Source organism: Procambarus clarkii, chromosome 46, assembly GCF_040958095.1.
Source record: "Procambarus clarkii isolate CNS0578487 chromosome 46, FALCON_Pclarkii_2.0, whole genome shotgun sequence".
NCBI classification, from domain to species: Eukaryota; Metazoa; Arthropoda; class Malacostraca; order Decapoda; family Cambaridae; genus Procambarus; species Procambarus clarkii.
In genome coordinates, this window is record NC_091195.1 from 26226949 (window position 1) to 26241371 (window position 14423).

Sequence of the window (14423 nt, forward strand, 5' to 3'; positions counted from 1 at the left end):
TTTCTTTCTGCCTCTCTCCTCACTGCCGTGAAGTTGTTTCTCGCATCTTTGTATCGCTGGTATGTTTGGGGGTTCGGCCTCTTCCTGTATTGATTCCATTTTTCTGTCTTTTGGTCTCTGGCCCTCTCGCACTTTCTGTTGAACCAATCCTGTTTCCTAGTTCTGCTTCTCTGTTTTGGTATCAATTTTTGTGCTTTTATCATATATTTCACAAAACTTTTTTTTTTTTTTTTTTTTTTTTTTTTTTTTTTTTTTTTTTGAGATATATACAAGAGTTGTTACATTCTTGTACAGCCACTAGTACGCGTAGCGTTTCGGGCAAGTCCTTAATCCTATGGTCCCTGGAATACGATCCCCTGCCGCGAAGAATCGTTTTTTCATCCAAGTACACATTTTACTGTTGCGTTAAACAGAGGCTACAGTTAAGGAATTGCGCCCAGTAAATCCTCCCCGGCCAGGATACGAACCCATGACATAGTATGTACTTAACATACAACTCATTCACTTCCTTGCCTAGCAACAAGTCTGTCCAATTATACTCACTAAAAAAATTTCTAAGGTTCCCATAATGTCCTCTCATAAAGTCAGGTTTTTCAATTGCATCAGCCTTCATATTTTCTACATACATACAGTATGTGTATGTATATATGTATACGTATGTATATGTACATGTATGCATGTGTGTGTGTACATGTAAATGTAACATTAATAATTGTGTAACTAGCGTCAAAAGATTATTTGCTTAGCTAAACGAACTAGAGGGTTCAGTTCTTGAACCGATTATGTTCCTCTAATCCTTTACACCACAGCCCACGGGATGGGTATGGGGTGCGTAATAAAGAAAGAAAGAAAGAAAACGATACAACAACATTTACCAAGAACAGATATATTAACTATGTAGCACTTAACTATGGGTAGTTAGACACACCAGTGTTATTAGTGTCTTCCTAACTTCTTACCAGCAATTCTAGACACAGAAAATAATTGGTCAATATAATCTGAGCTAATAGACAACCCGAACTGGCACTTTCACTAATTCTTGCTACTTGTGGCAGCAAATAGTGACTATATAATTCTTTGTTTAAGTCATGTTTGTTTCTATTAATGGCGGGAGGAAATTTGTGTTGTGGGAGACCCTGTTGTAGGCTGCAGGTCTCACCACAATGACCACTGGCTGGGCCTCTATTGACTGTGGCGGCTTTTCCCTCTCCAGAGTTAGTTAGTTAGTTTAGTTCATTTATTATGCACCCCATACCCATCTTGTGGGCGGTAGTGGAAAGGGTTACAGAGGCACATAATGGGCTCAGGGACTGAACCCCACAATTCATTTAGCTAAGCAAGTTACAATCTTGATGAGCTAGTTACAAAATTCAATATAAGTCATCACATCAACAATGGGTTCGAGATCGACCTCAAGTACAGGTTCTAAATTAAGCAACTGACATATGTGGAGAGCTAGTGTCACAATTTATGTTTGTCCTGCACACCGCCCCCCATCCAGTGGGCAGCGGTGGATAGGTTACAATCACTTAGTTACTACCTACAGTTAGCAAACTGGGGATATTTGGCTAAAATTTCTGGTAGCAGATCATTTTGAATGAAATATTGACACATCGCTGGAACATTGGTTATAGAATTGTCTCTAAATTCACGTATCTTTTCGCACTCCATCACATAGTGACGGAGGGTGTGCGAATAATTTTGTTGACACAGTTTACATTTGGTCAGGTCTACATCAGCAGATAATGAGAATTCCCAGAGATACTTGTAACCGAGTCTCCAGAGGTTGCTTACTTTACACATTCGGGAGCAGGAGTGGGTTCGAGGTCAAATCTAACTATTTACCATTTATTTAATTTAGTACCTTGCCTTAGTACATAATTTAGTAGATTTACTTCATTGTGTAACCAGCCCTAAGACATGTTTATTTTATATTAAATTAATCATAAAAGAGTCTAGAACGACGGTAACTAACCTATGTACCCCTAAAATGTTTAACGACGTTTTATTTAACGTTACCATGACTAATGCGAAGTAAATACATCTTACGGCAGTTCTATTAGTTTATATATTTAATGTGGAACTTCCCACATCCTGTAACTAAGGTAATTACATACACTAACGACTGCAATGTTTCCCTCTCTCCTACAGGAGCAGAAGAGGAAGTTGTTCCACACACCGCTGTACGACTCTGAGGTGGCGTTGAAGAAACTGTACATCCAGACAGTGCGGCGTCTCCCTTCCTTCGCCTGCAACCTCCACCACGTCAAGGAGCTCCTCCGGGGCAAGACCAAGAAGAAGGTGAGGGACTTCCTCCATATTGTCACACCAAGGTGCAGCGCCACGCACTTCCAGGAAGGTTCCATATAGAGTGCAGTCTGCAAGTGCCTGGTCGCAGTGCTTGTTCCTGTGTTTTTTTTTCTCTCTCCAGGAATATTCCTGCGCGGGCCATAAGCCTCTGGCTGGCCCACTAAGTGTGGCTTGTTTGTGTTTTACTTGGGTGGAGTATGAGTATTTATGACTGGTATGGTCGCTTTAGTAAAATTTTGTCCCATGTGTTTAACAACTTCTGCTCTGTTGAATCCAAGATGAAATCTTAATGGGTTTGTAACTGTGCACTGTGTTAGATAATGTTTCAGTGATCTGTCGGGCATTTCTCCACAGTGCTGACATTTTCTCTCGTCTTCTGGAACCTGTAAGCCTATTTCCCATGCACATAGGTATCCAAGCCTGATGCGATATAAGTGTACTTCTGTTGTTCTACTGCTCCCTTTCATCAAATTAAGTGGTTTGTAGTTGGTTGAATTTTTATACCAACCCGCAGATCCTGATGTTGCAACTGCTGTGTTGTGGTCACTGTACATCTTTTGCATTGCTCTGTTTCTAATTACTTTCTTAATCTGTGATAGACTCTGTGGTATGTAAATGTCTAAATTTCTTCTCCTAGTTGCAAGTTTTGCAGCTGTCTGCAATGTCATTTCCTATTATTCCCACATGACTTGGCACCCAGTTGATAAGTACCCAACGTCCTTGTCGTTTGAGTGTTTGTATTAATGATATGCCATTTGTGATCAGATAGATGTTGTCACGAATGTGTTCTTGTTGCAAGGTTTCAATGGCAGTTCTCGAATCTGTATGTATGATAACATGTTGTCGGTGTTCAGCAAGAGCATGTTCCAAAGCCTTTTGAATGGCTAGCATCTCTGTTTATAAAGTCGAACACCCATTTGAGAGTCTCCAACTATTTACAGAGTTTCCTGCTTTAACTGCAGCTCCAGTTTCTTGTCCCTGCTGGTCTACTGATCCATCTATGAAGTATGTGAAGCTGTCGGATGCCAAGTTTGCTTCTATATGCATCTGTGCGATGTTACGTAGCAGATGAGGATTTGTCTGGTTCTTTTTTCCTTCAAGAGCTATAATCTTAGTCTGCTAGCAGACCTGTGGCTCTGCTCTGGATTTTAATTAAACAAAGTTTATGCAGCCCATCCTCGTCACCAAAGCAGCCCATTCTCCACAAAGCAGACGTACCATCTTCGTCAGCTGAGCAGGTTTACCATCTTTGCCAGCGGAACAAGTTTACCGTCCCCGCCAGCCGAGCTCGAATGTTTGTTCCATGAAGCTTCCAACCCCTTCTTCCCCCTTATCCAGTTTATGAATGAAACACACTTTACACCAACCCCATCAATCTGTTAATTCCATCCAGCGGTTAACCCCCGATGGATGAAAACGCATTCATAAAAATTTTACCATGCAGCTGCCCATCCTCGTAAACAAAGGCCAAAGTCTATTCCATGCACCAGCCAAACCCCAGCTTTTTATGAACAAAAAACGTTTACACTCGACTCGCAACTAATGACGTCCGAACATTACCGGATCAAGTGCTTCGCTGACGACTCTTGTTCGAACCACAACGCTGTAAATGCTTCACCCACGTACCCCTTGTTTTCTTTCTTTCAACCATTGTTTTATCCATTCTAATATTTTACCATTTGTTCCATGGGCCTTTAAGTTCTTTATAAGTCTTTCATGTGGTCCCGTATCAAAAGCTTTAGCAAAATCCATGTATTCTACATCCACTGGAAAGTATTTGTCTGAGTAGCTTGTTACCGTTTCTAAAATTGTGAGCAGGTTTGTTAGGTAGGGTCTGTTTTTAACAAACCCATGTTGTGTCAATTGTAGAAGATTGTTCACTGGAAGATGGTGAATGATTCCCTCCCTGAAGATTCTTTCCATGAGCTTGCAAATGTGTAATGTCGAGCTGATCGGTCGGTAGTTTTTTTGCTGAGCTCTTTCTACCTTTTTTTGAAAATAGGGGTGACATTTGCATATTTCCAATCTAGGGGTACTACCTTTGTTCCAGAGATTTTGTGGAAAGTAGTTTCAATGGCAGGCATAGTTAGTAAATTTTATTCAGGAAAATACATACATAGTTGATTTATAAACATAATGTTGGATTTATAAATAGAGCTAGTACATACAATACCTAAAGCCACTAGTACGCATATCGTTTCGGACAAGGTGAGGTGAGGAAAAAACACTTGGACTAAAACTTAATAGTAATTGAGCTTAAAGTATAAAATGCGTTGAAAAAAAATAAGTTAAAAAAGGGGGGAACATGGTAGAAAATAGTCAATATACAATTTGGTCAACAAACAGCATTGTTTAAAAATAGTAAGACATTAGTTGACATTTAGGGGTAAGGTAGGTTACATGGAGTTAATTAGGTAGTGCTTTGTTTTCATCTTAAACTGGTTGAGAGAGAGAGAGCCTTTTACATGATTGGGAAGGTCATTCCACATTCTGGGTCCCTTCTGCTAGTTCTTCTGCTAGTTTGTTGAAGACCTTGGAATGAATGCCATCCACACCTGGGGCTTTTGAGTCTTTTAGTTGGTCAATGTTCTTATAACCAAGTTGTGCATAAATTCATTCTCCTCCTGTCCTTCAAACCTTTCTGTGGGTGATCTCTGCAGTATCTCTCCAGCATCTATACTGAACCACTCTTCGAGTTAGAATGATGATGATTCGCTGAAGAAGACTTATATTACAAACTTCTCATCTTGGCCAAACTGACCAACATCTGGTAGGTTACCTATTGGCTGGCCTGGTTGATCCTGTACCATTGGGAAGAGAGATTAATTGTAATTAGTTGTACACTTTGGAATTGTAATTAGTGGTCCTAAAATTAGTGTTGGACTACGTGGAATGTGGAACACTTAGATAGGTTAAATAGAATTAACAGAACCATAACATTGCCATAAACCTATGAGAGTAAGGAGCAAATATATTATTATAGGCACCACACACCAAACAGAGGACAGCCTCTTCATAGGCCTATCCCTTGATTAGTTCTTTCCCAGATGTTGTATGACATCATTGGAGGCAAGTTGACCAGTAATTGCAGCCAAGCATTGATACCGAGGTCAAATTCTGATCTTCTTGATCCATTTTGTCCCCCGCAGCAACATTCTCCACTGTGCCAGGCAGCTGCAGGTACACATGTACAAGCTCGATAAGGTCTCCCCGACTTGAATGTGGCCCCATATTGCACAATGATCATTCTACAACATTTAAACTAGTACAGAGTGCTCTGTAGAACCCAACCTGATGGGCGAGGGTCTGACCTGAATTATCGCAGTTTGTACCCCCTGTGCACCTTAAGTAGAAGTAGCTAATGAGCTTTGAAATTAGAGAACTGAGAACTTTGAATTTTACTGAGAAATTAGCTTTGAAAAGCTAATCTACAAGCAGCTTTACTCTTATCTAGGCAAACACAATATACTTAGCTCTTCCCAATATGGTTTCAGACCCAATAAAAGCACTAACGATGTACTGATTAATATGATTAACTTGATACATACAGCTCTTGATAAAAATGAGTTCCCTGTTTGGTTATTTGTGGACCTACAAAAGGCTTTTGACACTGTCAACCACCACAACATTCTTCTTAAATTACATCATTATGGAGTCAGAGGACACTCCCTGCAATACCTTCAGTCTTACCTTACTGACAGGCTCTAGTATGTTTCTGTGAATAATTAAATTTCTCCCACCCTACCCATCAACATTGGTGTTCCTCAGGGCAGCATACTTGGCCCTCTCCTCTTTCTCATCTACATTAATGACCTTCCAAATGCCTCCCAACACCTCAAACCAATCTTATTTGTTGATGACATAACCTTCATTTACTCCAGTCCTGACCCCCTTGCTCTAAATGTCAGTGAATATTGAACTAAATAAAGTCCATCTTTGGCTAACTGCTAACAAACTCACCCTTAACATTGACAAAACTTTCTATATTTTGTTTGGTAATAAATCCTCAAATGAAATTAGTTCATTAGTTCGATGAAATTAGTTCTCGCCCTGCCCTGGTGACGCTCTATTACTCTCTCATCTATCCATATCTCAACTATGGTATTTGTGCTTGGGGTTCTACTACCCAAAATCATTTATGTCCTCTAATTACTCAACACAAAGCTGCTAGTACTTTACCTGAATAAGCATTTGAATTTTTTAATTTTTTTAATTTGAATTATAACAATATCTAACTCTGGCCCCTGACATCACTCGGTACCCTTTTCAAATCTCTGAATATGTTGGATATTAAGTCACTGCACATCCTCTCATGTGTACTCTGTATATTTAAAACTCTTAACTGTAATGCCAATCATGACCTTAAAAGCTTCTTAGAAGGTTGTAACAGAACCCATGAGCACCACACCAGAAACAAATACCTATTTGATATTCCAAGAGTACGACTTAGTCAAACTAGAAATGCTCCACAAATCAAGGGACCCAGAATGTGGAATGACCTCCCCAGTCATGTCAAAGGCTGTACCTCTCTCAACCAGTTTAAGATAAAAACTAAATACTACTTAATAAACTCCATGTAACCTACCTTACCAACAAATGTCAACCCATGTCTTACTATTTTAAACAATGCTGTTTGTTGACCAACTTGTATAATTGCTATTTTCTGCCATGTTCCCCCCTTTTATATATTTTTTCCACACAATTTATACTTTAAGCTCAATTACTATTAAGTTTTAAAATGTATGTACATTCGCCTGAATAAAAAATCTATCTAATCTATCTAAGTAGTAGTAGTAATAATTTACAAGGAAAGGAAAGGAATTATCAGGGGAAAGTGCCAAGCCATTACGACTATATAGCCCCGGGAAGGAATCAGGATAAGGATTTGGGATTGGATTGGGGGAAGGAATGGTACCCAACCACTTGGAAGGTCGGGGATTGAACGCCGACCTGCATGATGCGAGACCGTCGCTCTACCGTCCAGCCCAAGTGGCTGGATTATTTACAAGAAGGTATAATGGATTTGTGAGCCAGTAACACGCATAGCGTTTTGGGCAGATAACCATCCTGCATATAAGTGTATAATCACCCCGAATATAAGTGCTTATAATCATCCTGCATATTAGTGCGTATAATCACCCTGCATATAAGTGCGTATAATCACTCTAACATCTGTGGTGTGCATTTTAACAGAGAAATATTCATATTCTTACAATCACCATCACTAAAGAACACATTACTATCATCATATCATTACCATTAGACACCATGGACAGACACCACCACAACCATACCATTGTCATACATAGGTCGCATCACTATCGCTATAGACGGGTGGCACATGAACATCGCCATAGACGGGTTGTATGTGAACATCGCAATTATAACATGGGTGATACACGAACATCGCCGTTATAACATGGGCGGTACGCGAACATCGCCATTATAAGACGGGTGGTACTTGAACATCACCATTGTAAGATGGCGGTACGCGAACATCGCCATTGTAAGATGGGCGGCACGCAAACATCGCCATTGTAAGATGGGCGGTACGCGAACATCGCCATTGTAAGATGGGCGGTACGCGAACATCGCCATTGTAAGATGGGCGGTACGCGAACATCGCCATTGTAAGATGGGCGGTACGCGAACATCGCCATTGTAAGATGGGCGGTACGCGAACATCGCCATTGTAAGATGGGCGGTACGCGAACATCGCCATTGTAAGATGGGCGGTACGCGAACATCGCCATTGTAAGATGGGCGGTACGCGAACATCGCCATTGTAAGATGGGCGGTACGCGAACATCGCCATTGTAAGATGGGCGGCACGCGAACATCGCCATTGTAAGATGGGCGGCACGCGAACATCGCCATTGTAAGATGGGCGGCACGCGAACATCGCCATTGTAAGATGGGCGGCACGCGAACATCGCCATTGTAAGATGGGCGGCACGCGAACATCGCCAATTTAAGATGGGCGGCACGCGAACATCGCCATTGTAAGATGGGCGGCACGCGAACATCGCCATTGTAAGATGGGCGGCACGCGAACATCGCCATTGTAAGATGGGCGGCACGCGAACATCGCCATTACAAGATGGGCGGCACGTGAACAAGGTGACACAGATGGAAACAGAGTACCCACATGAGCCACAGGGACGTTAGAAGGAACTATTTCAGTGTGGGAGTAGTTAACAGGTGGAATGCATTAGGCAGTGATGTGGTAGAGGCTGACTCCATACACAGTTTCAAGTGTAGATATGATAGAGCCCAGTAGGCACTGGAACCTGTACACCTGTTGATTGACAGTTGAGAGGCGGGACCAAAGAGCCAGAACTCGGCTCCTACAAGCACAACTAGGTGAGGACACAGGCCCCCATCACCATACACAGGCCCCCATCACCATTCACAGAACCCCATCGCCATTCACAGACCCCCATCGCCATTCACAGACCCCATTACCATAGTAAAACTGACCACCGTCCACTCCGGCAGGCATCGCGGCTGCTGGGAATTGGCGCCAACAATATCGTCTTGCTGGACACCAAGACCAAAATACTCGCCAAGGCCCAGAGCACCCATGACCTTCTGCAGGTGAGTACCACCTTCACCACCATGTACTCTCCAGGCCCAGAGTACCATGACCTTCTGCAGGTGAGTACCACCTTCACCACCATGTGCTCTCCAGACCCAGAGCACCCATGACCTTCTGCAGGTGAGTACCACCTTCACCACCATGTACTCTCCAGGCCCAGAGTACCATGACCTTCTACAGGTGAGTACCACCTTCACCGCCATGTACTCTCCAGGCCCAGAGCACCCATGACCTTCTGCAGGTGAGTACCACCTTCACCACCATGTACTCTCCAGGCCCAGAGTACCATGACCTTCTACAGGTGAGTACCACCTTCACCGCCATGTACTCTCCAGGCCCAGAGTACCATGACCTTCTGCAGGTGAGTACCACCTTCACCACCATGTACTCTCCAGGCCCAGAGTACCATGACCTTCTGCAGGTGAGTACCACCTTCACCACCATGTACTCTCCAGGCCCAGAGTACCATGACCTTCTGCAGGTGAGTACCACCTTCACCACCATGTGCTCTCCAGACCCAGAGCACCCATGACCTTCTGCAGGTGAGTACCACCTTCACCACCATGTACTCTCCAGGCCCAGAGTACCATGACCTTCTGCAGGTGAGTACCACCTTCACCACCATGTGCTCTCCAGACCCAGAGTACCATGACCTTCTGCAGGTGAGTACCACCTTCACCACCATGTACTCTCCAGGCCCAGAGCACCCATGACCTTCTGCAGGTGAGTACCACCTTCACCACCATGTGTTTCTATTAGCTATACTGTATCAACAATTTCTCTTGTAATATTTATTTATTTATATATTAAAAGAAGGCACATTCGATAGAGAGAACATAATATTGGTGTTTTTACATTCTCGCAAAGCCCCTAACACACACATTAGGAGTATTAGGGGTGCCATTGGCTGTGTAATTATCTAAGTGTAGTTACAAGATGAGAGCTACGCTCGTGGTGTCCCATCTTCCCAGCACTGTCATATAACGCTTTGAAATTACTGACGGTTTTGGCGTCAGTAATATGTAAAAATGATGGAAAGTTCCTTGGTCTATACTTAGACAGCAGACTCGACTTCAGCATCCACATACAACACATAACCAAGAAAGTCTCAACAACGGTTGGTATACTCTCTAAAATCAGATATATTATGTTCCAAACTCTGCTCTCCTCACTATATTACTTGCTAATCTATCCCTATCTTACACATGGTATCTGGGCATGGGGGTTCAACCACTGCAAATTACCTCAAGCCCATTATCACCCATCTGTTGGGTGATGATGGTTGTCAAGTGATGAAAGCTTGATAACAAAGGTGACCCAATCACCTTTTTAGAAAAAAAAAATTCACTTCACTTTTAATGTGTTTTATTAAAAATGAATGTAGTGGCTACAACGACATCTGCAGTAATGGTAGGTATAATCCCCCTATGTACTCTGGGTCTGTCATCTAGGAATTCCACCTGATGCCCCTTTTTTTAATACACAGAGAAATCAGAGTAACCTGATGAATCAAAGAGAAAATCTATAGGAGCCGTGATGAGGATTCGAATCTATACACTAGGTTTGATTGAAAGAGGGGCGTCAGCAGCAAAATTCCTACACCGTGATGTCAGAGGGCATGGGGGCAAGGGAGGTTGTGCGAAACCCTAGTTGGGCTTCAGTGGAATCCTCGGGAATCCTCGTTGCTTCAGTAGAACCGCAGGTTGCAATCCTTTTACCATGTCGTGGCCTAGTTGTCTAGAGTATATATGTCCGGGTATTCCCAGTGCATAGGTTTGAATCCTCATCATGGATGTTCTTAATACTGTATTAATATTTTTTTTATTTTTATTAAAAAAAAATGTAGAGAAGATGGCACAGAGATTGAATATATTTTGCATATCTTTCCTCAACAGTGGCGAACTGGTGGCGGGAGATCCCATGACCGACTGGTGCTGGAGTTTCGTGGTACCAACTGGATATTCAGTGTGGTCTCCAGCAACAGTATGACTGACCTGGGACGGGCTCTCTGGTCTATCCTGCAGACTGAGGACCCACTTCCCTTTGCCACCCCAGACCAGGCACAACTTGCCTCCCACAGGACAGGTGAAGACTCACTTAACACTTTTTTTTTTCTTTATCCTGAAAGTTCTCTATTTTCAGTTTCATGCAAAAACAATATAAATTTTTGTTAAACTTGGAAATAAGTTTAAGTTCTTAGCTGTTTTGCTCAAGCATGACTTCAGAATATATTATTGTGTACTGTATTTATTTATTTATTTATTTATTTATATACAAGAAGGTACATTGGGGGTTAACAGAGAACATGGAAATGAAGTTGAGTTTACATTCTTATAAGCCACTAGCATGCATAGTGTTTCAGGCAAGTCCTTAAACTAACAGACAATTTTTAGATAATTCACAGTAAAATTGACAAAAAATGTTTACAGGTACATTACAAGAAATTTTGACACAAAAGCAAATCAGAAAAATACCCAGTAATAACAATACCCAATAATGAGCAAGGATTACTAGGTACATTAGGATAACATTTCAGGGTTATACATTGGTTCACTGAAGCACAAAATTAGGATTATTTACTATTGTACATATCATACTACAGTATATACTTTATGGGCTGATTCTCAGTAACTCCTCAGTGCATTGGCACTTGTATCAAACACATTACCAAAACTACCTGGCCTCTGGACTTGCACAGACTTATTGACCTCTAAAACCAAAACTGCGGTGCTCAGAGAGCTGAGGGAAACGTGGAGATCTGAACTTGGTTCTAAAGTGAGAAAAACAACCCAGTATGTATTTGGTGAGCAAAACAAATTGTATCTTTAATCGAGAGAAGAGAAAATCCATAGGAGCTGTGATGAGGGTTCAAACCTATGTGGGGAGAGGAAGGTGTTCCCACGCACACCCTCTAGATGCCTAGATCACGACATGGTAGACCACTATGTCGTGGTCTAACTATCTAGAGAGGGTGTACATGGGAACAATCACCACATAGGTTCGAACCCTCATCACGGCTCTGGATTTTCCTCATTGATGCAGTCACATTAGTGTGATTACTCTTTGCGAGAGAGAGGGAGAGGGGGGGAGGGAGGGAGGGAGGGAGAGGATGGAAACAAGAGACATGCTAGTTTACCTAATGTCAATAAACTATGAACTTGTACCCAAGTGCACCACCAGGTGGCAACACAGGTAATCTAGTAGTCCTGCCTTCCTACCTTCTCACTCATATGCCTGGTACCAAACACTTCATTAAGGATCACATCAATCTGTTCTTTTTATTTATTTATTTATTTAAACGCAAGAAGGTACATTGGGTTTGAGAGAGTACATAGCATTGGTGTTTTTTACATTCTTGCAAGGCTACTAACACGAATAGCATTTCGGGCAGGTCCTTAATCTAACAGATAATTTTAAGTAAGTAATTTGTAGCAAAATTAATGGGTACATTGTAGTAAAATTTTAGGATTATCAACAGGTATATTGTAGCAAAATTGGAGAATTGTTAATAGGTATACAGTATTGTAGTAAAATATGCACTCGACATAACATGATATAAGTTGATAGCAGTGATTACAATGGTGAAGTTGCATGGCTTGTGCACATATAATGGGGAACTGCGTAGCGCAAGATACAGTGCGAGTTTGAAGCACTCGGTAGGAAACTGAGGATGAAATTAGGTACTTTTTGGTTTTACTTTTAAATAAGGCATAGGTTGGACAGCTTTTTAATTTGTTAGTGAGTTCCATAACCCTTAAACTGCGCAACACATCAATAGCTGTGGTTGAGTAACTGATGTGGAATTGCACACCACAGCTATTGATGTGTTGGAGTACCGTTCAAGATTTAAACGGCCTGCGGGTTAGAGGGGCACCCATACGCTGCCTAGGGGCTATAGTAAACGGACACCATCTTGGAAAAAAATCTAGCATAGGCCGCTATTGTTTGGGAGCCTCAGTTACTCAGCAGACATGATGGCGAGAGCATCACATTCCAACGCCCAACCCCGTTCAACGCTCTGCAGCACCCATTCGTTGACTGAGGATGAAATTCATACTGAATTATTTTCTGATGATGAGGAAACTGATATTGATGACTCTGACATCGATAAAGACTATACACAGAAGTCCAATGGGAATAAAACGGAGAGGGAAAATAATGTTGTGCCTGCTCCGAGAGTGAGGCCTACACGTTCACCACTTCCTCCTCACTCACTCTCTACACCAGTTTGCTCCCGATCACACAGTTCATGTGGTTATGTGCAGTATGAGGATGTTTTTGGTGAAGAGTCAGAAGGTGACTCTCTTTCTGGTTCTAGTGAAGTTGAAGCAGAAAGGAGTATTATCGTGCCAGTTGAGTGTGGTGTTACCAAGCGATGCTTTGTCACATCAGCAGCGTTTTGCCCAACCAAATACTGCCGCATGGCACCACATGGAGACAATGAAGAACAAAGGCCCTTATGTTCACGTGATTTATTTTCACGCCCGTACTGTGCATAGATGGGCTTCAGCTCCTGGTCTACAGTGTGCAAGGATTCCTTGCTGTGGTACTGCTGTTATGTCTCGCAAGACACCAGGTGTACTTGTGTGGAGTGAGGAAGATTTTGTTCCACTAATTCCTGCCTTTGACAATATAGATGTTGGGATTACAGACCTTTTTCCTGATACAGGTGAGGACATGTGGGAAATGGACTTTTTTTTACTGCATATTTTGATGAATCGCTCATAAAACATATTGTTTAGGAAGCTAACACTTATGTGGCTGATCTCATTGAACATGAGTTAACAGATTTTTCACAATTACAATGTTGGAAAAACACTAATGTAGGTGAAATGTATGTATTCTTACACTATGTATGTTGATGAAACATTGTGTAAAACACGTCATCTCGGATAATTGGAGCAAAGACCACTCTGTTCCAACACCTTTGTTCGGGAAATATATGTCTCGAGACATGTTTCAGATACTCCTCGGGTGTCTTCATTTTGCAAGTACAGTAATGAAGACCAGACTTGAATCTCTTTTAAATGGTGAAATAATAAAGAAATTGTTGATGACCTTGGCAAGACCAAAATTTGAATATACAACAGTTGTATGATGCCCATATCTCAAACACATTAATAAACTGGAAAAGTGGACACATTCAACTAATTGGCTTCCAGAACTGAAAAACAAGAGCTATGACGAGAGTGGTCAGAGGTGGTAATTTTTTTTTTTTTTTTTGAGAGATATATACAAGAATTGTTACATTCTTGTAGAGCCACTAGTACGCGTAGCGTTTCGGGCAGGTCCCTGGAATACGATCCCCTGCCGCGAAGAATCGTTTTTTCATCCAAGTACACATTTTACTGTTGCGTTAAACAGAGGCTACAGTTAAGGAATTGCGCCCAGTAAATCCTCCCCGGCCAGGATACGAACCCATGACATAGCGCTCGCGGAACACCAGGCGAGTGTCTTACCACTACATCACGGAGACTGTAAATATACCGAAACATGACAGCAGAAGGAAAAAGCT

General features: G+C 42.0%; 1 protein-coding gene across 1 annotated transcript in view; it reads left to right on the top strand.

The window, feature by feature from the left end:
- The window catches only part of LOC123770570 (uncharacterized), a 564737-nt gene that overhangs the window by 398406 nt on the left and 151908 nt on the right, over positions 1-14423 (top strand). The window contains 3 exon segments of the mRNA XM_069301599.1: positions 2152-2301; positions 8809-8907; positions 10804-10993. Of these exon segments, the coding sequence (XP_069157700.1) occupies positions 2152-2301; positions 8809-8907; positions 10804-10993 (439 nt within the window).